General features: G+C 40.7%; 3 protein-coding genes across 5 annotated transcripts; 2 read left to right on the top strand and 1 right to left on the bottom strand.

Moving 5' to 3' along the window:
* The first annotated feature begins 561 nt into the window (after window positions 1-561).
* LOC133876237 (zinc finger BED domain-containing protein RICESLEEPER 1-like) lies at window positions 562-1,161 on the top strand. Its single transcript, XM_062314523.1, has 2 exons — window positions 562-817; window positions 926-1,161. Exons 1-2 carry the CDS (start codon window positions 562-564, stop codon window positions 1,159-1,161), a joined length of 492 nt encoding a protein of 163 aa, XP_062170507.1.
* Window positions 1,162-8,516: 7,355 nt separating this feature from the next.
* On the bottom strand, window positions 8,517-16,396 carry LOC133876236 (uncharacterized). The gene is made up of 5 exons (XM_062314522.1): window positions 16,290-16,396; window positions 15,456-15,591; window positions 15,231-15,410; window positions 9,129-10,285; window positions 8,517-9,039 (listed from the first exon to the last, which is right to left on the bottom strand). The coding sequence occupies exons 1-5, from the start codon at window positions 16,394-16,396 to the stop codon at window positions 8,517-8,519; spliced, it is 2,103 nt and encodes a 700-aa protein (XP_062170506.1).
* An 871-nt stretch (window positions 16,397-17,267) lies between these two features.
* LOC133875852 (3-deoxy-manno-octulosonate cytidylyltransferase, mitochondrial) lies at window positions 17,268-22,813 on the top strand. Of its 3 annotated transcripts, none has more exons than XM_062314102.1 (9): window positions 17,268-17,601; window positions 19,175-19,220; window positions 19,970-20,056; window positions 20,139-20,263; window positions 20,519-20,658; window positions 21,067-21,118; window positions 21,255-21,365; window positions 22,285-22,411; window positions 22,649-22,813. In XM_062314102.1, the coding sequence occupies exons 1-8, from the start codon at window positions 17,353-17,355 to the stop codon at window positions 22,375-22,377; spliced, it is 903 nt and encodes a 300-aa protein (XP_062170086.1). In that variant the 5' UTR covers window positions 17,268-17,352; the 3' UTR covers window positions 22,378-22,411; window positions 22,649-22,813. The 3 variants fall into 3 exon arrangements, with proteins under 3 accessions (XP_062170086.1, XP_062170085.1, XP_062170084.1); XM_062314101.1 differs by having other exon boundaries at window positions 22,595-22,813; XM_062314100.1 differs by lacking the exon at window positions 22,649-22,813 and having other exon boundaries at window positions 22,285-22,509.
* Window positions 22,814-23,681: the final 868 nt, after the last annotated feature.

The following is a 23,681-nucleotide window of genomic DNA, read 5'->3' as shown; positions in this document are numbered from 1 at the left end:
AATGTTTCTACGAATGATTTGTGTGTTGTGAATCTCAAACCAAAATTAAACATGAAGAAAGCCCTTCTTTGTGAATGTGAGTTGTTTCATATGCGTTGTTGTGTCCATATTCTTAATTTGATAGCGCAAGATGGATTGAAAGAGGTCACTAATGCTATCCAAAAGATTCGAGATAGTGTTAAGTATTTTAGAGGATCACAAATGAGAAAACAAAGTTTTCTACAGGCTATCAGTCAAATGTCATTGGACAGTAACAAAGGGTTAAGACAAGATGTGCCAACTAGATGGAATTCGAAATATTTTATGCTTGAGAGTGCAATTCATTATAGGCGTGCTTTTGCTTATTTGGAGATGACTGATAAAAACTATACGTTTTGTCCTAATACACTTGAGTGAGAAAAGGTGAATGATATCAGTAGTTTCTTAGGTTGCTTTTATCGTGCTACATGTGCTTTTTCTGGTACCAAATATCCCACAACCAATCTATATTTTTCCGTAGTTGCATTGATTTATCTAAACTTGAAGCAAGAACTTGTGAGCGAAGATGGGTATAGGAGATTAATGGCAAGTCAAACAATCTCTAAATTTGAGAAATATTGGTCAGAATTCAGTTTAGTGTTGGCCATTGCAGTTGTCTTAGATCCTCGTTACAAGCTGCACCTTGTAAAATACTACTATACAAAGATTTATGGAGCTGAATCTCAAGAGTATGAGAATGTGACGAAAACGTTAACCAAACCTTTTTATGGAGTACAGTGCTCCTACGACTTCAAGCTCCATAGTTGTTCAACCCCAAGAAGACTAAGATTGGGACCAGGTGAATAATATCACAAGTTTCTTAACTTGTTAGTAACTTAGTATATATACTCATAATCACTTAGTAATTTTATGTTTATATTATCTGTTTTTATATAGGATTTTCTAGCATTTGATAGAGTCGATGCTGATGCACAAAAGACTCAATTAGAACTTTATTTGGATGAACCCAAATATTTGGATAAGAGTACAACATTTGACATCCTTTCATTTTGGAAAGGAAATGAATTTCGCTATCCTGAAGTAGCTGTCATGGCTCGTGATATTTTGAGTATTCCTATTTCTACTGTTGCTTCAGAATCTACTAATTACAAGCATGATAATTCACAGAGGTCATACTGCTAACATACAAACTTACAACATGCTAAAAACGATGTAAAAAGCCACTAATTAATAGGGAGTGATGCCATTTTCTCTATATAATCGGCATCGAGCAAACAGTCCTAAATAACACATGGGCACCTTTTAAGTGTAATATTTCTCAAGCAATTATGGATCAACAGACACGGGCACCCTTTCATATACTCCCAACTCTCTAAACCTCCGAGGAAAGATACAGCGACCACCAAACCTCTACTGCAAGTAAATGACCAAGGCAAAAAGCAAACCCCCAAGAGGAATAACAACATCCCAAGTAGAGGAGTAAAAATCTGCACCAGGATTCGCATATATGTATGACCCATCATAGTGGTGAGCATACCTGTGAGCCCTATAAAGATCATATGCATGTGGGAGCAATCAGACAAAAGTGTTTGTTAAAGGGATTTTTAGCTTGGTGACGTGTTGATACCAGATTGACCTCGGACTGCGGACCTCCCGGGAAGAACAAACGTTGAATGAAGCTTCTTCAAGGATTCTACAAAACAAAGGGTCGTCGGGGGTGTCCCGACAACGCCTCCTCTGACGATCAAGTTAGGATGAATTCACTAGAAGAAAGAATTACTTTTTTCTTTTTACTTAGGAGAGAGAGAGTGTTGTTCTTTGTATATGTGTGTGTAAAAAGAAAATACTCCCTTTTTATATGTCTGTCTTCCTTATTATTATTTTTTGTACGGTCATTTATTACCTACAAATGCCTTTCTTTTCCTTAATTAATTTTTCCTGCGGACCCAAGTGGTTATCTCTCAATGTAGCTTTTGCTTTTCCTGAGTGGTGGCGGCTGGCCATCGATTAATAAGACAAAGATATTAAATGAAGTGGGTTCCCCCCCCCCCCCCCCAATTGAGACTTAACTTGATTGTAGTTGGGGATCCCTACTCTGTTCCCCTATCTTCAACAGTGTTGGCGAGAAATTCCCTAACAATTACCCCCCAGATTCTCTTTCCGTTCCCTACGAAGGGCAAGAGAATTCTACTGACTCACTTCGGGCCTTTCTTCAGTCGAACACTGCGCTCGTTCTCCTTCCTAATGCTTGGGTTTTCGGGACTACCCTTTCCTATCATTGCGGTCCGAGGGTGTCCGGCCTTCAGCGCTTTGTGTACGCTGGGATCTATATTCTCGCCGCTGCGACCTCCGGTAATGGGTTTTAGCAGTCCTAACCATCGCTTTGCATCGTGTCTACATTATGCGGGCGCGGAGGGATGGCGCAATTGCCCTTTATTCTCACTAGAATTGGGCGTTCGCATCGCCTTGAATAGAAGCCGGCTCTGTCATCCTGAAACGGACGACCTTTGGAATGCTCTCGCACTGAACGGGCATATTCCGTCTTTGGTAAGAGGTCCTCATGCACGGCTAATTAATGACTGGGAGACGCCCTTTCGATTACCGCGCCGATGATAAGAGTAAACCCGCTGCCATCAGTCAGACGGTCACACGTCCCTTTGACTTCCAGAGCTTGTCAGTTCAATCATAAATACCTTCCCTCGGCCGTATTTCCCATCATCTCTCCTGTCATCTCTCTCTTTGCTTCTGCCCTTCCATCTTCCCAGCATTCTTTCCTTTCTTCTCCCCTCGAACATCACATGGCTATCACTCGCGGAGGAGACTTGCTGGCCAGAGGTCGCGTCAGCACCCCCGAATAACCCATCCCCCTGGCCATCGTTCACCCTCCGAATGCCGGATCTGGAGCCGCTCGCTTAGTACCACCGGAAGACCGAATGGAGTCGACTTGGTTGGCGAGTCATGAGGCGATTCTCAGGAAAGCCTACGACATCGGCCCGTCTGTCAACCTTTTCTTCCAGGAGCCCGGCTCCCTGGGAATAGCCGGGGGCGAAGTCACCTTGACGGAACGCATACTCATGGTGGGGGTGCGGCTCCCATTTCCAAAGATTGTCCGGGAAATCTGTGCGTTTCTAGGAGTTGCCCCCAGCCAGATTGCCCCGAACAGCTGGAGGTACGTGATCGCCTCGTCCATCCTGTGGCGTCAGGTCCTTGGAACCGACATGGACGCCACTCAGTTCTTCAGCATTTACCGCCCCTCTACCAAAGATGGGGCTGTCAAGCTCCGCGTCCACCAAGATCCGATGTTCATCTACCTCGATCAATGCAAATATAGAAACAACAAGGGTTAGAGGCAACAAATTTTCCGAGTCTTCGGGGAATGGGAATGCCCTTCCTACACTGCACTCCCCGACTCTCAAAAGGTCCCCAGAGAGTGGAGGCCACTTGTGGATTACCTACGAATCCTGCCTACGCTGAGTATCCCCAAAATTAAAGAGGTCAACAGTATGGTCTCCTTCTCGGCTAGGTCAGTCCGTGCGTCCATTGACTTCGAGAACCTCGTGTCGGTTCGAAACCTGAACGAATGTTTCGGATATCAAATCCCGGAGAATAAAGTGACCTTGGACAAAAGGGGAGTTACGATCTCAGGGTGGTCCGTGACGACTAGTAGGCCCATCCCGGGTAAAGCTCTAAAGAAGGCCGCTCAGAAAGGGGGCGCCCGGAGCAGTACCTCTGGGAAGCAAGCCGAAATCCCGTCAGGAAGGGCACGAGCCCCAAAGGTTCATAAACAGGCAACCCTAGCCTTTTAGTCTCCTGAGACTTCCTCGGACGAGCTTGCAACAGACTCGTTGGTCGAAGCCGCTGAGGCATCGACTGAAGGGGATGAAGGGAGTTCCTCTTTAGCAGTAGCGATCCTTCCTAGCGACCCCCGCGCAGGAACTTCCTCCCCCGCCCCCTGTCCTCGGTCACCCCCTCATTCCTTCAAGGATTTTACCGAAGAAACAATTATTGCGACTCTTACGAAGGGGGTCAGGTGTTCTGCCACCTCTCTGGTTCAGCCAGATCCCCTTTACCGACCGGCGGAGGGCCCAGCTGCCCAACTCAAGAGCACCTCGTCCAAGCGAAAGGGGAAAAAATTTGCCCTGGCCGCCGACGAGGGCCCTGTGCACAAAAAACTTCACGCGGACCGTGATAGCGAGTTCATGGTGAGTCACATCCTAGCTATGGCCAAGGCCTTTGCTCCTCCGAGGGGCAATAATCTCTCTACAACCGCTCCTGCTGGTGCCCATTAAGAAAACGTCGGCCCTTCTGCTGAGTTCCTCTCCATGGAGAAGCTGGCAGGGAGGGAAGATAGGAACTCAGCTTCTCGTGCCGCCCCTTTTTGGGGTTAGCACGCCAGGAGGATGGGAACCTAACTGTTCAAATTTACGAGATAGGCGACTTACTGCTATGTGATGTACACCCATGTGTGTTGACGCAAATGTCTTGTAATGTACGCTCATACATTTTACGAATAGACTTGCTCTCTTCTACTTTTTTTTTTGAATTCACCATTAAAGATTGTTCACCAGTTACTCTACCCCCGAACACCAACTTTCGCTTTCGATTAATATGGTCGAATAGAAATATACGAACAAGTAGAGAGCTTACCACTTAACTCGCATTTTCTAAAAACTTGGTAGAAATCGGGTAGAGTATCATTATCCGATGGGTCCCTTACCCCCCCAAATCCTTCCAGTCCGAGGATAAAGGGCTGGAGAGATTTGTAACAAAAGGGTTGTGCTTCATTGTCTGCCTTTTTCAGAACCAGGGGGCAGTGTCAAGTTCGAGATCGGACATTCCCCCGTATATCCCCTGTTAAGGGCGGGTTCCTCATCACCCCCTGTCCTGAACCAGGAGGGGTGTCCAGTCCGAGATCGGACATTCCCCCATAAATCCCCTGTTAAGGGCAGGTTCCTCATTACCCCCCTGTCCTGAACCAGGAGGGGTGTCCAATCCGAGATCGGACATTCCAGAGTTGATAGAATATTTCATTTTCATAGTTTGCTTCAACGTAACCGAATAAGAAAAGTTACTTCACAGGAACAAAAATCCTAAAAGTAGTATTTTTTGAGGTGGTCTACATTCCAGGCCCTTGGTACTGCTTTCCCTTGTCCTGTAGCCAAGCAGTAGGCCCCGATTTTACTGGAGCTAACAATTGTGTAGGGCCCCTCCCATTTTGGACCTAGCTTACCATCGGTGGGTTCTCGAGCCATCAGATTGACCTTTCGTAGGACCCAATCACCAACTTTAAGCTCTCTGGGTTTAACCTTTTTATCATAATACTTGGCCACACGGCGTTGATAGGCCGCACAAGCTGCGCAGGCATCCTCACGTCGTTCCTGCAATAAGTCCAAGTGCAGATTTACCCCTTCTTCGTTCAACCCCGGATTATAGTAGGCCACTCTAAAGCTTGGCGATCCCACTTCCACAGGTATTACGACTTCCATTCCATAAGTCAGAGCAAACGGAGTCTCCCCTGTAGCGGTTCTGACCGTAGTGCGGTAGGACCAGAGCACTTATGGGAGATACTCAACCCAAGCTCCCGTTTTCCGGTCGAGTTTCTTCTTCAACATCTGGATCAATGTCTTGTTAGTGGCCTCTACCTGGCCATTGGATTTAGGGAAGACAGGAGTTGAAAAACTTTTCCGTATGCCCAGTTCGGCACACCATTCCCGGAAACGATCACAATCAAGTTGCTTTCCATTATCAGTCACCACGGCGTACGGTATTCCGAACCTGCACACTATCGACTTCCATAGAAATTTGATGACATTTTCAGTTGTGATCGCGGTAAGTGCCTCGGTCTCGGCCCATTTGGTGAAATAATCCACTGCAACCACCACAAACCTCCTATTACCTTTGCCTAACGGCATTGGGCCGACAATGTCGACCCCCTATTTAGCGAACGGCCAAGGCGAAGTAATTGAGTGAAGATACTCCGGAGGATTTTTCGATTTACGGGCAAATCTTTGGCACGCGTCACAAGCCCTTACCAGCTCGGCAGCGTCCTTATTCATCATCAGCCAATAGTATCCCGCCCTTATAGCCTTGTTCGCCAGAGCTGTAGCTCCTGAATGATTTCCGCATACTCCATGATGTATTTCCCTCAAAACATAATCTGCATCTTCATTCGGCAGGCACTTCAGCAGGGGAAGAGAATACCCACGCCTGTACAGGATTCCTCCGACCAGAACATAATGAGCCGAGTGTCGAATGACCTTTTGAGCTTCCTATTTGACCGAGGGGAGCTCACCCATTTTCAAATACCGTATAACCCCAATGGCCCATTCAGGCTCCACTTCGCTTATCTGCATCATTTCTTCGATCGACGATACTGTCGAACGAGCTTTGATTAAAACTCTGCAGCCACCAACTGACACAGCCGGGTCTGTTCCTAAACCGATACGCGAAAGAGCATCTGCCAGGCCATTCTCTTCTCTGGGAATTTTAGTTAGAACTACTCTATCAAAGTGAGAGTAGAATTGGCGTAGTTTTTCGAGGTACTTAGACATTCTCGCCTCCTGTGCGGCGTAACTTCCATTTACCTGTTCAACGACGACCCGCGAATCGCTCCGAATCTCCATATTCATTATTCCCATTTCCTGTGCGATCTCCATAGCCGAAAGCACGGCTTCATACTCGGCTTCATTGTTAGTAGCGCGAAATCAAATTTAAAGGCGTACCTGAATTCCTCTCGATTAGGCCCCCAAAACATCATTCCAGCTCCGCTTCTTACACCGGCCGAAGAACCATCAACGTAAACGATCCAAGTCAACTCCTTTGGGAGCTCTTCCATGTCCGGACTTTCATTCATTTCTGCTACAAAATCAGCCAGGGCTTGCCCCTTTACTGCCGTCCGGGGGTGGTATTCAATATCATACTGCCCCAACTCGATCGCCCAATTGACTAGCCTTCCTGATAAATTCGGCTTTTGCAATATTTTTCGGAGAGGGTATTCAATGAGTACCCGCACCGCGTGCGCTTGGAAGTAGGGTCTTAATCTTCGCGCCGAAATCACCAGAGCATATGCCAATTTCTCTATGCGTAGATAACGTTCCTCCGCCCCATGTAACACCTTACTAGTGAAATACACTGGCCTTTGCTTGCCTGACTCCTTTCTTATCAATGCCGAACTAACCGCGGTTCGAGATACCGCAAGATACAAATAGAGGATTTTCCCCTCTACCAGGCGACTCAAAAGTGGAGGGTTGGCCAAGTAGGTTTTCAACTCTCCGAAGGCTCTCTCACACTCTTCCATCCAACTAAAGGCTTTCTTCAAAACCTTAAAGAAAGGCAAGCACTTGTCCGAGGATCGGGAAACAAAGCGATTCAAAGCGGCTAACCTTCCTGTCAACTACTACAGCTGTTTCATTGTCCAAGGAGGTGGTATTTCCAGGATAGCCCTAACTTTGTCAGGATTCGCTTCAATTCCCCTCTACGACACCATAAATCCCAAGAATTTTCCGGAGTCGACACCAAAAGCACATTTCTGCGGGTTTAGCTTCATTTGGTATTTTCTCGGATTCTCGAATGCCTCCGCTAGATCTGCAACATGACCTCCCGAGGTTAGGCTTTTAACGAGCATGTCATCAACATATACCTCCATATTCCGCCCGATTTGGGTCTGGAACATCTTGTTCACGAGCCTTTGATAAGTGGCGCCAGCGTTCTTCAGTCCAAATGGCATTACTGTATAGCAATATAGTCCACGATCAGTCGTGAACGACGTCTTCTCCTGGTCGGATTCCGCCATACGTATTTGATTATAGCCGAAGAATGCATCCATAAAGCTCAACACTTCGTGCCCCGCCGTCGAATCAACAAGTTGATCTATCCTGGGAAGAGGGAAGCAGTCTTTCGGACAAGCTTTGTTAAGATCCGTGAAGTTCACGCACATCCTCCATTTTTCGTTCGCTTTCTTTACCAACACCACATTAGCCAACCATTCCGGGTAGTCAACTTCTCGAATAAATCCAGCTTCAAGTAACTTTCGCACCTCGTCAGCAATCGCTTGATTGCGTTCAGGGGCGAAAGTTCTCCTCTGCTGCTTCACCGGTCTGCAACTCCGATCGACATTTAACCGGTGCTCGATAACCGAGGGGTCTATTCCGGGCATCTCATCATGCTCCCAAGCGAAGACATCAACGTGGTCCCGCAGAAACTTTACCAATTTCTCCTTTTCTTCTGCCGGAAGCTGCGCACCAACCCGAAGCTTCCGATTTTGGGGTCCGACCACCACATCTTCTAGGTCCCCGGTCGGACTCCCTGCCTATGATTGCTATTTGTCTGCAAGGCCTGCCCCTTTAACGGGACGTACTTGCCAAGAGGAACTCCCTAAAGAAACATTGTAACACTTACGAGCTGCCTTTTGTTCTCCTCGAACAACTCCTACTCCATCCTCCGTTGGAAATTTCATGCTAAGGTGGGGTATCGATGTTACCGCCTTCAACTCGGCTTGGGCCGTCCTTCCGAAAATAGCGTTGTAAGCTGAGGGTTGATCAACGATGAGGAACTTCATTGGAATCGTCTTCTGCGCCGGGGGGCTTCCTACGGTAACTTGCAGCTCGATTGACCCCAGGGGCATCACCTGCGAATCCCACTAAAGGAAATCGGAAAGCAGAAACTTTTTCTCTGCTAATTTTCATCAAATCGAAGGCCGACTTATACAGAATATCTGCTGAGCTGCCGTTGTCCACCAAAACGCGATATATCTTATGATTCGCTATCACCATGGTTACTACCAGGGCATCCGAGTGGGGCAGATATACCCCTTCATAATCTTCGTCTATGAAGGTGATGGCCAACTTCTCTCGCCTCGCTGTCTTCAATGGTCTTGCGACCGCATAGATGGATACTTCCCTCATTTCTTTCGCGTAAGAATTGCGAGCCGAATAAGTTTCGCCTCCTCCTCCAAAGCCTCCTGCAATGGTCTGGATTTCGAAGAAATCCTCGGGGCCGTCTTGCCGCCCACGGCTCCTACTTCGTTCTCGTTGTGGTGCCTTCTTTGCTTGTACATTGCCCCTGTGCTGGCAAGCTGGCTTCCTTCCTAATGGTACTGTTGCCTCCCCGGACGCGCATCACGTCCGGACGAACTCTGATTTCCGGTTAACCTGTCCGGCGGGTGTTTGCCCATCGGATCTTTGCGCTTTCCCAAAAAGCGCGTCAGTTTACCGTCAGCTATATATTTCTCGATCATCTCCTTTCGGGCGAAGCAAGTATTGGTCCAGTGGCCATAAGAGTCATGGTAGTGGCAGTATTTATGACGATTATGAGGAAGTGGCCTACCCTTTATTGGGGATGGGTCTTTATAACCCGGGACTTTCCTGATTTCCATAAGAATTTCCTTTGCTGGGGCATTAACAGACGTCCAATTGTAATTCTCCACTCTCCTGACGGGTCTAAGCTCCATGATCTCCTTCCTCAATTGGGTGGCTCTTTGCTTCGACCTCCCCCCAGTCGTAGAATTCTCCTTCGTAATTTCTTCCGTCTCTCGGAACGCACGAAGAGTTTCTTCCTGGTTTACAAACTCTTCCGCCTGATCCAAAAACTCTTTCAACCCCTCGGCTAGACTCCTCGCCAAATCTGCCATAAAGGCACCATCCTTCCGTATGCCCTGGTATATGGCACAATGGATGAACTGTTCACTTTGACTCTCTGCAGCCGACCTTTCTTGATTGAAGCGGAGCAAATAACTTCTCAACGACTCCTGAGGGCCCTGTTTAATAGTCATCAACTGCTGAGTGGGCTTCTTTCGAACAATGCCGGCCATGAATTGAGATGCGAACTTCTTAGCAAAGCTTTCGAAGTTCGGGATTGAGCGAGGCGGCAGGGTCCTGAACCATTCCCGAGCTCCCCCCGCCAAAGTGAGGGGAAAAGCTCGACATGCAACTTCGTCCGGTGTAGCGTGCAACATCGTGTGTACGCGAAAACTTGCCAGATGCTCGATGGGGTCCCCCAGTCCCATGTACACAGGTATTTCAGGCATTTTGAACTTACTCGGGAGTCGACATGACATTATCTGGTCAGTAAAGGGGGACGCAGTGGTGGAAAATAAACCGTCAGCGAACGAAGCTTTCCCCTTAGATCCCGACTGAGCAGAACCCATCAAATAGTCACATTGCTGCTCCAATTTAGTCAGTTTCTCAGCCCATTCCTTTTTCTCTTTTTCATTCTTCCTTATAAGGTTGGTGAGCTCAATATCACCTTCGGCACGGCTCTCCTCTACGGCCACCCCTTCAGCACATCCACCTTTGTGTTCAGGATTCACCTGATCATCATGTAGGGAATCCTCTTGAGTTTTTTGTTGCTTCGTGTGATCTCATTCTTGCAACTCCTTTTCAAGTCGCACTAGTTTTTCGTTTAGGCGAATTATCTCCGCCTGCAGATCATGTGAAGTTTCTACCTCTTCGCGCATATTTTCTTCAACCATTCCTCTTCGAGCTAACCGCGTACTCACCATGGGAGGTTTCAAGTATGCTTGTTTTCACGGGAACACGTAGCCACGTCGTTCCCACAGACGGCGCCAAAGTGTTAAAGGGATTTTTAGCTTGGTGACGTGTTGATACCAGATTCACCCTGGACTGCGGACATCCCGGGAAGAACAAACATTGAATGAAGCTTCTTCAAGGATTCTGCAAAACAAAGGGTCGTCGGGAGTGTCCCGGCAACGCCTCCTCCGACGATCAAGTTAGGATGAATTCACTGGAAGAAAGAATAACTTTTTTCTTTTTACTTAAGAGAGAGAGTGTGTTGTTCTTTGTATATGTGTGTGTAAAAAGAAAATACTCCCTTTTTATATGTCTGTCTTCCTTATTATTGTTTTTTGTACCGTCATTTATTACCTGCAGATGCCTTTCTTTTCCTTAATTAATTTTTCCTGCGGACCCAAGTGGTTATCTCTCAATGTAGCTCTTGCTTTTCCTGAGTGGCGGCGGCTGGCCATCGATTAATAAGACAAAGATATTAAATGAAGTGGGTTCCCCCCCCCCATTGAGACTTAACTTGCTTGTAGCTAGGGATCCCTACTATGTTCCCCTATCTTCAACAGTGTTGGTGGGAAATTCCATAACAGTGTTTCCCATGTAGAATGAACGAGAAAGACTACTCTTTTTTGAGTTCCAGAACATGTTGAGCAGTATTTGAGGCAACAAAAAACCATCCAAGACCAAACCAGCATAAGATTTCGAGTCCCCCCAAAGAGAACGTGGTTGGTAACTAGTAAAGGAAGCTGAGACCATCCCATAATGATCATTTTCGTTGTTCCACAAGTATACCACCTAGGCATGTATACGAGCCGAGCTCGGGCAAGTAGTGGTTGCTCAAGCTCGGCTCGATGAGAATTTTCATGAGCTCGAGCTCGTGACGGGTATTGAATATTGAGTTTGGCTTGGCTCGCCAAGAGTAAATTCTTGTCCGAGCTCGAGCTCGAGCTCGGTTTTTTGACGAGCCGAGTGCGTTATCGGGCACTCGGCTCGCCCGGCTCGTGAGAAAAAATTTCAGTGTAACCTAAACCAAGCTAAGCCAACACCCGCAAGAACAAAAGCCTCAAAATCTCAACATAAATCAAGCCTAAGCAAATCCTACGGAATTAACATTCTTGAGAAATGGGTTTGTTTATTTTCCCAAATGGAAATTTACAGAACCAAAAAAAAAAAATCCAAAACCAGCAATGTCTTAGCCATCATAAATGCCACGGTGAATGGTGCAGAAAGAGCCACAAGCTATGACGCCATTGATGATGAGCTTGGAGGGGTCAATCTCCCACTCGTGTCTGGTGACAGTGGGCGTTGCTTCTTCTTCTTGTTATCGGTTCTTGTTCTTCTCCATAGTCCATGCCCTGCTCAGATGCCTTTGAAGCTGCTCGTCCAAGCTCTTCAGATCTATCTGATCCGGGCAACGGGCGCAAGAGGAATGAAAATGAGAAAGAAGAAAAGAAATGGGGGAGAAGAGAGAGTGAGTGAAATAAGAGCACAGGATTTCAATAACAAAAAAAAAAAAAAAAAAGGAAAGAAAGAAATAAGAGTAAAGGAATGTTGAAGTTTCAACTTTGAAAAAAAGGAAAAGGTGAAAAGTTGAAAACTGAAAGGCCATGATGCTGCGACTCTGCCAGAGTACCAGTGATGCACGTCACGCACGCAATTCCCCAAACAGGAAATAATCCAATACACGCAACTTCTGTTTGATCAGTTACAGCGGTGCAAATCAGACAAATCTTGGGCGTTTATATAAAATAGCTATTGGATGATTGAATAACAGTCGTTGAATCTAATTAATAGCGTGCGTGCGAAACACTGAAAAATTTCATTATCAATTGTGCTCTACAACAAGAATGCACATCAGCTTGAGTAACAAATAAATCTAACAGTCATTTTTAATTAGTTGATATATAATGATTCAAAGTTTCAAAAAACAACTAAAAAAATATTCTACATTTCTACTGACTCTCTCACGCACGTTTTCTCATTTATGCAATAATGCCAATAACTTATAACTTTATAAATTATAAGCTAATTAAAAATTTTAAAAATTATTATTTATATTGTAAATAATTAATTCTAACTCATAAGTTACATATTAATATAATTATACATTTATACTTAATTAGTTAATCTGTTAAATGTTAATCATAAATACATAATTAGTAATTACACATTTATACAAATTATACTTAATCATAATTCATTAACTCATAGCCTTAGGGTCCGTCTGGATTTGCAATTTCAAAAAGTGCGATTTAAAAATAGCAATTTTAAAATATATGATTTAAAAAAATGATTTTTAAAAACGCAATTAAGCGTTTGGTAAAATCGCAGTTTGACCTTTAAAATCGCAGGTTAGCCTTTTAAAATACTGCATTTTCAAAAAAACACCACATTGCCTGCAATTTGAATAAGCACTTTTCTGCGTTTTCAAATCGCAATTTAAAAAAAAAAAAAACGCAGTTTCCAAACGATTCATTTTCTGCGATTTGGTTTAAAATCGCATTTTTCTCTACGAAATCGCAACCCCAAACGCACCCTTAAAAGTAAAAAAGCCTACAGATTATTAATTATATTTAAATTAGTACATTAATAATAATAATACTTAATTATTATTTTATACTTAAGCTAAAAGTATTAAGTATGTATTAAAATTATCTAAGTAATTACCTAAATAACTAGATACTTAATCAGTTAATCATTAATCATTATAATGTATATTAATTACTTTGTGTAAATTGTATACTTATGAGTTATGAATTATGACTTATGTAGTTATGTGACTATGCCATTATGTGGCTATAATAATTTGTTGTTATACCTTCATTTTTAATTATATATAGTTATGAATTATGATTCATATGATCATATGATATGATATTATTTATAATATTATTAATATTATATGAAAATTATGAATCATACTTAGTTTACTTATCACTAGATAAGCATTATCATTATAATTAAGATACATAGGAGATAGGACCATAAGATTATTAGATTCTATAATAAATATACATCGTGTCATATGACATGAGATTTAATATCATATAAATTGTTAGATTATACTTAAATTAAATTCAATGAATTGGTATATCATATCACATAGCTATTGTTGTTAGATCATAGTACATTGTTATAACTTGGATCACACTTAATTATACAATCATACAAAATAAGTATTGTTGATATGATTATTACATTATACATTGTGTCATATAACATGAGATTTAATATCATATAAATTGTTAGATCATATTTAAATTAAATCAAATGAATTGTTAGATCATATCACCTAGCTATTGTTGTTAGATCATAGTACATTGTTAGATCTTGTATCACACTTAATTATACAATGATACAAAATAAGTATTGTTGATATAATTATTACATTATACATTGTGCCATATGACATGGATTTAATATCATATAAATTGTTAGATCATACTTAAATTTAATTAAATGAATTGTTAGATCACACCATCTATTATTATTAGATCATAGTACATTGTTAGAACTTAGATCACATTTAATTATACAATGATACAAAATAAGTATTGTTGTTATGATTATTACATTGTACAATAAAGATATAATGCGTCATATTACATATGATTTAATATCATATAAATTGTTAAATCACATGCATTTTATATAAATTCTAGTGATAATACATATGATCGCATAATCTAATGATATGAATTATAATGATCACACTTAATTTGTAATTATAAGAAACACGTTGTTGATTTTAATGTTAATCACTTGAGTTGGGATTATACCAATTACATTGTCATTGTATATAATATAATTATTTGAATAATATGATTAAGTATTGAGATTTTCATCAAACCATATCATTAACAATTTATTATTAATTCAGCAATCATTAGATACTTAATTATTAGACTTAAAGTTTTAGTCTCTTAGATCATATAAGATATAACCATCTTAATTATTTTTTATCATTAAATTATATATTATATAGATACTTATAGATATAATTAATAGTTATGTATTGTATAGCTTAATTAATATTTTTACTTATCAAAAAAAAAAAAGTGATATACTAAATAAGTTATTTTTATCAATATATATGCATATACTTATTAATAAATATGTATATTAATAAATATATACGAGTCGAGCTAATAAGCGAGCCGAGCCTTTTTACGAGTATGTTCGCGAACTTTAAACGAGCGAGCCAAGTTTTATACGGGTATGTATCATTTAATAATTGAGTATAGTTTCGTGTCCACGGGTAGCTTTGCTTCGTTTACATCTCTAATACCACCACAGGAACTAAAGCCCCCCGCTAGATATAACGGTAAAGTCGCAAAGAGAACCTTCCTCTCAGAAGACCACAAACTCTTTTGATTTCCATCTCTCCATCTTGCTGACCACGTTTTTTGCAGAAGACGGAGTTGCAGCAAGAAAGCTACCATTCTAGTCGCTCTTAACAATTACCTGTTAGAATATTGATTAAATGAATAAATTTACTCTTTCTTATCGGCCTAAACTTTTTGAATAAATAGTGATTTAACATTTTATAATAGCAAGAGTGGAGATTAAACAAGGTATTAAAGCAAACTTTTGAAATAAGTGGCGATTTAACATTACCTTGATCTTCAAGAGATAGCTCAATCGACTGGAGACCATGCCTCATGAATTGGAGATCACTAGTTCGAATCCCCCCTCCCCCTTGTGTGGACATGTCAAAAAAAAAAAAATTACCTTGTTTGCTTCAAGCCACCCGACACTTTCACGCAATATGCACCGCTGACTCCAAGAACTTTTCAAGAACAAGGCTTCAAAGTTCAGCACAAGAGGCGCCAAGTGGCCTAAAGTGAGAACTGATAGCATGACAAGGGAGATGAAGGGAAGCAGATCAGGGTGTTTTTTCACATGAAAGATCTGCAGTACCACAAAAACACATGACAATGTGGTGGAGATAAGTACCATGACAATCTCCACATCCATCCTCCATATGGAATATCCATCCTCGTAAGTTGCAGACAAGTCTAAACGTTCAAAGAAAAGTGGATCAGATTTGTCCCGCGTGCTATTAATGCTTCCCTTGATGCAACCTCCACGCCTTGAATTTAATGAAGGGAATTGAAATTTAACAAGAATCTCACAATCCCAAGAATTATTTCTTGGTATTTGATCGTCATAGCCAAGATTTCTGCAGCCTAGCTACCACACACAAGCTCCCTGTTTCAGCATCATATATCCCTTCAGCCAAAATCTCAAAGGTCTCTCATATGATGTTCAAGATATGAGTTAAACGGAGAGATTCCATTGGACGGTTGAAGGGTTATATAGTAGCTGATATGTTTTATAAACATATATAAAACATCTTTGATAATTCTATATACATGTGCCTATGCCAAAGACTCAAACCTACATATTTGAGCTATATATAGCTGACAGAATGCATGAAAATCCTCTTGCGATGCTGGATGTCATGCCACGTAGTCGACCAAAAGAGATAATTAAAACTTGAGCGTTCATTATTGTCCCACACTGAGAAGATGCGACAAATTTGTCTATCTTATAACTTCCTGCACTAACAACTTTAATTGTCGAGCTCGGTAACGTGGGCTTGTAACCAAGTGGGACTCTGAGGTGGTTGGACGTTGCTTGGGTTTCTCTGTCAGGGATTGGTGACCGTTGATTTGTTCACCGCCACCGGTGTGAAGTCTGGAGTCGCACGCCCCTTGCCCCTGGGGTCACAGGGGATCTCCCACCCATCACGGGTGGGTAGTCATGCAAAAATCATGGATCAAAAACTCTCGGATGGGGGAATTATTCCCCTCATGCAAATCAACTGGTGATTCCCAATCCCAGCGTGCCACTGGGTTCTCCCCTGTACTCACAACCACCTTTTTCCAAACCATGATTGTGGTAGCAAGATAATTTTTAAGTCCTAACAAAAAAAAAAATTATGTGACATTTGTGTAAAATGAAGTAGTATATACCGTTATTTGTAATAAAATAATATCAGTGAAATGACTTATTTTCGTTTTAAATATAGAAAATCCTATTTCCGGCCCCATGGGTTGGCTAGTAATACCCGCAACCACTTTTTTATCTTTTTTTTTGAGCATATACATATCTTGTTAAGCATATGATGCTTGGTACTTCTACTATCTTTTTGAGCTAATCAAAGATCATCTTTGGAAAGATGTATATAATGGTGTGTTTGGTTTGAACAAAATGTAGAATAATATTTTACTTTTTTAAAAAAATAAATCATATTTTATTCAGTTTTTTCAAATTTTATTTTACAAAGTCAAACCTCGCAATTTGCACAATGAATTAAAATAATATTCTGATTCAAAAAAAATTAACACACAAACGGACCACAAACAATCATGTGACAAATTTTTTAATCTGCAAAAACTATTTTTGTGTTTTTAACAATGTGTTGTGTTTAAACTATTTGTTAATATTTTTGTTTAAGAAAAGAGAAAATAAGAAATTTTAACAAACGAATTTCCTAATCTCAAGAACTAATTAAGCAAATAAAGTTAATTGGAAGATTTTTACAATATATTTTATTTATTATAAAAAAAATTTGGCCATTATTACAAGAAAAAGAATCCATTGGTTACGTAAATGTGTAATTTCTCAAGAATGTGCTAATTCCATGGACAGAGGGAAAGAGAGTGACGAAGACAGAAGGAAGTAGGAAGTAGGAAGAGGACATGTGTAGCAAATCACGGACAAAATCACAAAGTATAAGGTTTACTAACAAGCAAGTTACCATAGTTTATTCATTTAAAATCACAAGAAGAATAGGAAGCCGAAAAAACATTCGCACAATAACACGACACGGAAAGAGATCAACGACATGAACCCCATGTCAGTTTGTTCATCATCTTCTTCTTCTTCTTCTGGGTCTTCGAACAACGCCAAAGCGTGGATCGTTCACGGCATCGTCGCCGGAGTAGCAATTGCGGTGGCCGTCGGCGCTCGCGCCTATCTTGGTCGATCCGGGAAGTTCCGGAGCCGGGTGGTCGGAATTATACCAGCCCGTTTCGCCTCCTCAAGGTTCCAGGGCAAGCCTCTCTTTCATATCCTCGGAAAGCCCATGATTCAGGTACCCACTTGCTTCATTTCTCTTTATCTAACTCTAAAATTCATTTCTTTTTATCATTTTTTTTTTATTGGGTTTCGTTGAATACAAGATCTGATTTGGTTTCTATAGTTTTAATTTAATTTGTTAATTTAAGGCAAAATATTTTTTATTTAATTTACTCTTTTTTTTCTTTTTCTTTTTTGTCTGTGTTAAAGATCCAATTCACAGTAGTAATGACAAGCATCTCTAGACAACGAAGAGTACTCACAATAATTACAAAACGTTGGAAGATATATAGTGAGATAGAAGGTGGATAGTTGTAACCATTCATAATTGTAGTAGAAGTTGTATAGTAGTTATAAATATCAAAGCAATGATCCCATAAGATTCATGGGGAGAAATATTTAATTAATGATCTCATAAGATTCATGGAGAGAAATATGTAATTCTCAAATTTAACTTGGTATCAGAGCCATTCTAAAAGTGTTACTGTCATTACTGTTGTGAGTTGGATCCTTCACAATCTGAATTAAGCTTTTGGATAAAAATAAAATTGATAGAGAACTTTGTTTGAGAATTTATTTGGCAAGGATGACTAAAGTGGGAATTTAATGTGGAAACGAAGTGTGTTTGCTTGAACTGCGATGATATTGAGGGTCTTTTGCAAACTAGTAATGTACCATCAGAGGAAATTCAGCGGCTACAAAATTTGTTTTATCGAATGATAAAGGGGTCACATCAAAGTTTTCTAGATTTTAGAATTTCTCCAGTAAGACCCTTCACAAATATTGGATGGACTGCCATTTTAGGAGCTGACCTACAAAACCTTTGTTGTAGGTGCCTCTAATGCTACGTAACAATTTATCAAAATAGTCCTGGTTTTTTGGCATAGAAGCAAAAGACCACAAGGAGGCAAATCTGGAAATGTTAAAAAGAGGGTAAATCTTTTGGCATAATTATAAAGATGTTTTAATAGAGCCTCAAATCTCTATGAAACATATTAGCTTTCAAGAATCGCCATCTTCGTATGGACTTTTTTTTTTTGGTGTGCGCGCGAGTGTGTGTCAGTTCGAGGGTGGGGTTTAGAATATTTTGTGATGTAGAAAGAAAGGTTTTCTCATTGAAGTATTAGGATGGGAAGATTTATAGGTAAAACATTGTAGGAGGCAGTGTATCCGCTTCAAAATACATAACCTGATGAATAAAGAGAAAAAGGAAAGAAACGTGTAATGAAACAGTCCAAGTTCCATAAACTTCTTGGTTGTCAAGAAGCTTTTTGAGTGTTCTATGAGCTCTTGGTGCATGAGAGAGAGACTGAGAGAGAATCAATAACCATGTATTGTGGCTTTCGAAGAGTAATTTCCTAAAGATCCTGCATCTTATTGGTGTCGAATCCCACATCTTTTGTTGTCATTATAGCCCACTACAGCTTCTGTTCTACATTATATAGTTGCTTAGGAATCAGTCTTATGTTCGTTTGAGAGTTTTTATTATATGTGCTTATCTCAATACCAATTGATAATATCATCTCTTCTGGACTGAGGCTATCATACTCTAATATTTCAACCCCTTCTGTTGTGTTGGCTTTCTACAGAGAACATGGGAAAGGGCGAAACTGGCATCTACATTGGACCATATTGGTATGTCTAGTCACTGGAGTTAAATTTGATATGATGTTATTGCTTATAGAGTCTTGGCTTTGTGTGACATTGTTATGGAGAATATCCCTGAGGAAGGTGACTCAGAACTGCATGCTGTATAGTGAAACTGAAATGCCACTTTGCATTTATCAGCTTTATATATATATATTGTGACGTTTAGAGGTGTATGTTTAACGGCTCTATAATATGTTGATGATATATCTTAAGCATTTCAGTTGTTCCATCTTCCATATCTCATGTCACAGTCCTGGCATCAAACTTTGCCTAGTTGTGGGTGACATTATATTTTTGCTTAGTGCTTAGAATTGCGATTGAATTACAACCTTCCTGTAATTAGGGTCATGAACTGGATCAATAAAGGATAAACTATGAGTGCACCATTTCCTCTCTCTTGTTGATGTGTTCCAATTCACTCAGTGGATTCCTAAGGTGAGCAGTTGCTTAACGTTTCTATGTTTGAACAGCTGCTGTTACCTTTCTTACTGGACTGTAGATTCTACCAAGTTGAGAGCATCAAACCTGGGGTAGTATAGGTGGTAAACCAGTATGCATAAATCTGTCTATATGAAAATGTTTGGAACATCATCTTCAGAGAGGATTTGTTCTTTTTATTTTATTATGAACATCCTTCCCCCCATCCCCAACCCCAACCCCAAGACTCCCCCTCCTTGTCTGTGTAAGCGTGCTGTATGGTTTTCTAATGTCTCATTTATGGCTTCTTGGTCTAGTTGTGGCAACGGATGATGAAAAGATTGCAGAATGTTGTCGAGGATTTGGTGCCTATGTCATAATGACATCAGAATCATGCCAAAATGGTAGCTCCTTGGTTTTTACTTTCTTACAAATTTTACCATAATCGGATTTCTGATAGTCTATTTTTTTCTGTCAAACTTAAAGGTACTGAGCGTTGCAATGAAGCACTTCAAAAGCTTGAAAAAAAGTATGATATTGTTGTTAATATTCAGGGGGATGAGCCTCTTATTGAACCTGAGATAATAGATGGGGTTGTTAGAGCTTTGCAGGTAAATTTGTTTCCCTAGCACAGCTTATGGCTCATAAATTATTTCTGCCACCTCATGAACAAAGAATTCTCCCATAACTTCAAATTTTTACAGTAAGTTTCTTTTGAAGATAAAGTCCAAAATTGATGATGCCTGGTCTCATTTTGTATAGCTACTAAGTAACGTTGAGTAAAATTGTTGTTTCTATGTCTTCCAATATATCTCATTATCCAGTTTTTTCTTTGAGGTCATGGTGGAATTTTTTCTGTGCTGCAGGCAGCCCCAGATGCAGTGTTTAGCACCGCAGTTACATCTTTGAAACCTGAAGATGCATTTGATCCAAATAGAGTTAAATGTGTGGTAGATAATCGAGGTTATGCCATTTATTTTTCAAGGGGGTTGATTCCGTATAACAAGTGAGTTTATGGCTTTATGTATATCTGGGCTTCTTTCTTCTTTCTCGTACCTGGCTGAAATACATTTTTGGTCCCTGAAAGTTGGCACTTATTTGATTTTTGGCTTGAAATATTACAGTTTCTATTTTGTCCTTCATCAATTTAAAAGATAGCAATGTTGACCTTCCATCCATCAGTCTTGAATTGAACAATGCACGTGGCTAACAGAAGACTAATATGTCATGGTTATAATCTGATGTAGCCTGCATAGTTGATAAAAGGAATTAAGGCAGATGTTATTATCCTTTAAAATTGTTCAGGACAATACTGAAACTTTTTACATTTCAGGATGAAAATCAAACATTGTCATATCACATGCTATTGAGTGCTTAGTAAGACTTGATGAATGTGTATACCTACCTGGTACAGGTCAGGAAAGGTCAATCCACAATTTCCCTATTTGCTTCATCTTGGAATTCAGGTATCAAATTGACATGCTCGTTTCACAATAGAGATGTTAGTGGTTGCAAGGTTCTACAATTGTATACTATTCGGTGTTACCTGCGGTATTTTTTACTATGTGAGTTGATAGTCCTGTGTTCTATATGTCTGGCCAGAGCTATGATTCGAAGTTTTTGAAGATATATCCAGAGCTTCAATCTACTCCACTGCAACTAGAAGAGGATCTGGAACAGCTTAAAGTCCTCGAGAATGGGTATAAGATGAAGGTATTAAAAAATTTGATCATCCTTTATTCTATCGACTGGCTTATTCTATATCCCACTTAACTACTTTCTTGATGTTATCCCACTTAACTACTTTCTTGATGTTATCTTGGTGTTGAGACTCATTTTGGAAATGAAACCATTTTGTTCTCCTTTTGATTGCAATCGTATAAAAAAAAATATGTAAAGTTACTTTAAAAGAAATTAATGCAGGGTTGTTAATCTTCTTGTTATTTTCTTCATCACCAAATTGGAGATATTTCTGCTTACTGCATTTTAAAGGTGATATTGCGTTAATTTGGTGCAGAAATTTTGAAATTGAACTGTCATTTTCCAGCTGGTATAAATTCTAAATTGTTGATTGGAGACTTTGGAGCTTTTTCTAGCAAAAGCATCTTTTTTCTATACGGTGTTTGCTTCATTAAATATAGGGGTTTTGTAGCAATGAAAGTGAATGGAGAGGGTGTTTCTGGACAGCTTATGGAAATGGAGCAGCCTTCAGAATTGAAACAATGCTGTAATTTGAAATTATGGTAACCCTTTTCTGTGTAGTGATTTTTCCTCTTAAAATTTTTCGGGATGAATCAAAATTTCATCCAAAGAGAGAAACCACAGAACTGAAAAGGCCAATACAGAATACGAAAGTTGGCGGCAAATCTAGCAGGCAGCCACACTAGAGGAGCATCGAGTATCATGTCCATGATAACACCAATTAGGGTAGTGATCTCTTTTCAATGGACTGAACTAATCTTAATGGAACGCCCCTTTCTCTCTACTTTTTGTATAGTGATCTTTTTTCTTTTCATTCAGTTTCTAAAATTACTTGGCGTGGGAGAAATGGGTCTTTTCAAGTACTAACACTGAGGTTCATGCTATTTCCCTGACGAAATATGAATATCTCAAAGTATAGCTGTTTTTGCAGGTGATAAAAGTAGACCATGAGGCTCATGGTGTCGACACTCCAGAAGATGTTGAAAAGATAGAATCTTACATGCGTGAGAGGAACTTGTCTTAGATTGTTTCAAACTTTGAACTTCTATGTCAATTAGGTGTCTGTTTAGTTCTACTTTTTTCTTCCTTTTTTAAAATTTTTTCCTGTCCCGTGACTGAGTTTCTTGAATTGGTTTTAACTATTAGTAGATACCCATCTCTCTCTCTCTCTCTCTCTCTCTCTCTCTCTCTCTCTCTCTCTCTCTCTCTCTCTCTCTCTAAGTTTCGTTTTTATATCTCAATCTCTGAGTTCTTTGATTGAGTAAGAGAGTGGCTGATATATCGCCACAACGCAGTGGTTTCTGGGTTGAAGTTGTAGCACCGTTTGAAGACAACGATTGGGTGCGGCTGAACGACTGGGTGTTGGGATGTGGATGGTGGTGCGATTGGATGGCGATAGAAGACTGCTGCGATGGGGGCTGGTAGCTTGCGATGAGAGGGAGTAAAAAAAAAAAAAACAATAGTTAAAATAGAAATTTATACTTTTCAGTAATTATTTTGGCTACTACAGTTAGAAATGTTCTAATTAGATTCGGTTATGTTTGGCAAATAACTCTTCCACTTTCTCTTATAAAAAGTCAACTTCATTTTTTTTATATTATCAAACAACTTTCTTCATTTTTCTCTTACAAAAAATTCAAAACTTCTTTGTACCTAATCACATCAATCAATTCTTTTAGAAATATGATTCAGCAACACCTTACATATAGACTTGGCAATTCGGGTTTACGGGTTGGGTTTGTGTCAACCCAATTGACCCGATTATACAATCGGGTTCAATATGAACCTGACCCGATTAATAATCGGGTTGAGTTATTAAACCCGAACACGACCTTATTGGCAAACGAGTTACCTGAACACGACCCGAGTAACTCGTGATTCTTGTGAAGAAGAAGAACTGATCAACTGAAGAAGGCAAGAAGCTTCGTCTGACGGTCTGAGACTCCGAAATCGTCCGAGCCCATGTTGGCTTGCTCATGAGACGAGCCTCTGGCCCTCTGATCTAACCCTGCAATGACTCTCTGACAACATCTTCAACAATCAGCTCCAAGATTCACGACGACCCTTTTGCGCTCACGCCCACAAGTCCATGGCCGACGAGGTAACAAGCAAGACTCCACCAGACCCAAACACTGTCAAGAACAAGAAGGAATCGGAAGAAGAATCGAAGCAGAAATTGCCTCCGCCATTGGAGAAGCCCTTACTAGGGGATTGTTGTGGCAATGGGTGTGTGCCGCGTACAGGACATGGACCCATGAGGAGCTCGAGGATTACTTTGCAAAAGTGATTCCAAGCCCCAAACTCGTAGTTCCGATCTAGAGGCATGAA

This window comes from Alnus glutinosa, chromosome 8 (genome assembly GCF_958979055.1).
Source record: "Alnus glutinosa chromosome 8, dhAlnGlut1.1, whole genome shotgun sequence".
NCBI lineage: Eukaryota > Viridiplantae > Streptophyta > Magnoliopsida > Fagales > Betulaceae > Alnus > Alnus glutinosa.
The sequence above is the reverse complement of the archived record's forward strand: the minus strand, read 5'-3'. Positions and strand labels throughout refer to the sequence as shown.